The sequence below is a fragment of the Arachis ipaensis genome, chromosome B10 (genome assembly GCF_000816755.2).
Source record: "Arachis ipaensis cultivar K30076 chromosome B10, Araip1.1, whole genome shotgun sequence".
Classification (NCBI taxonomy): Eukaryota; Viridiplantae; Streptophyta; class Magnoliopsida; order Fabales; family Fabaceae; genus Arachis; species Arachis ipaensis.
Window position 1 is genome coordinate 129,350,259 of NC_029794.2, and position 1,277 is coordinate 129,351,535.

The following is a 1,277-nucleotide window of genomic DNA, read 5'->3' on the forward strand; positions in this document are numbered from 1 at the left end:
GATAAAGAAGATGTTTACATGTGACATCATTTACATGACATGGTCTTCATCAATCCCACTTGAATAATAACATTTTATTGAGATTGTTTAACTCTTACGTAATTATAAAAATATTGTTCCAATCAAATGGTTATCATCTCTCTACAATATTGTTTGGATGACTGTATAAGCGATAAACAGTTCTAATCAAATGATTATCTTCTATGTAAGACAAGTGAAAATCGGATCACATAAGCTGACGTCACATGTAATTGTCACATTTTGTTGGAAATTTTATAGAAAACAGCTCATGCATCTCACGGAAAAAAAAAGATAAATTATTATTTTTCAATCATATTTCTAGGACAATCTTTTATAGTAAAATATAAAAAATAACAATTTATCCTTTATAAATCAATGTATAAAAAAAGAATGGTATGTATTTACAAAAATATATATACCATACCTAATGAATTGTCACTCTTATTCTTGTAAGTGAATGTATGAGGGAAGAGTGTAGTGTATGGCTGAAAAAATTGAACAAAAGTTTCAAATGTTAAATAAGATTTTGACATTATTATAAAGAAAGTCTGCTTAATTATAAAGAGTTTGTTTATTTACAGGATTAAGCAACGCTTTGCAGGGAGAATCATCCAATAATAATGTATTTGATTCATTGTAATATCCTTTATCCCAAGGAAGATTAGGGAACTGCTTATCCCAAACTTTCTTCATATCCTTAAACTGCAGCTCCTTGTGACTATCTTCAAATGTTTTGAAGCTTGTTCCAGTACAATGAGAATAGTCCTGAATAAATAAGAATATGTACATAATTACATGGAAATTTAACATACTGGGTTTATAATTTGATGGAAACTCAGGTGTCGTTAACTTCATATGAAGTTAATAGTTAAGAGTCGTTAGATAACAATTTAATCAAATCTGTCGATTAATTTAACGACTCTCATGTGTCAACTTTATATGAAATTAACTACACCTAAGTTTGCACCTTATAATTTATATTCCGAAATAACGTAATAAGAAATTAGTTTTTTTATGTTGTTTCTTGTGATCATGGAAATTCATTCAAAAAATGAATATATAAGTTTAATTTATAAAAGTTAATATGATTATTTCTAACTAATTATTATTTATTAAATTTAATTCCTAATAAAAATACTGTTTGTACATCTAATTTTTTTTATAAAAAATAGAGAGACTCAAACCCGCGATCTCTTAGATGAGTATAGAGAGACTATGTCATTTGAGTTATAGTTCATTGACATTTGTACATCTAA

General features: G+C 26.8%; 1 protein-coding gene across 2 annotated transcripts in view; it reads right to left on the reverse strand.

Moving 5' to 3' along the window:
* LOC107624520 (probable C-terminal domain small phosphatase) overlaps positions 1-1,277 on the reverse strand; it is a 6,066-nt gene that overhangs the window by 1,440 nt on the left and 3,349 nt on the right. For both annotated transcript variants that reach the window (XM_016327013.2, XM_021113811.1), the window contains exons 6-7: positions 601-786; positions 446-506 (exon numbers count right to left, since the gene is read on the reverse strand). In XM_016327013.2, coding sequence (XP_016182499.1) covers positions 446-506; positions 601-786 — 247 coding nt within the window. The remainder of the gene's footprint in view (positions 1-445; positions 507-600; positions 787-1,277) is intronic.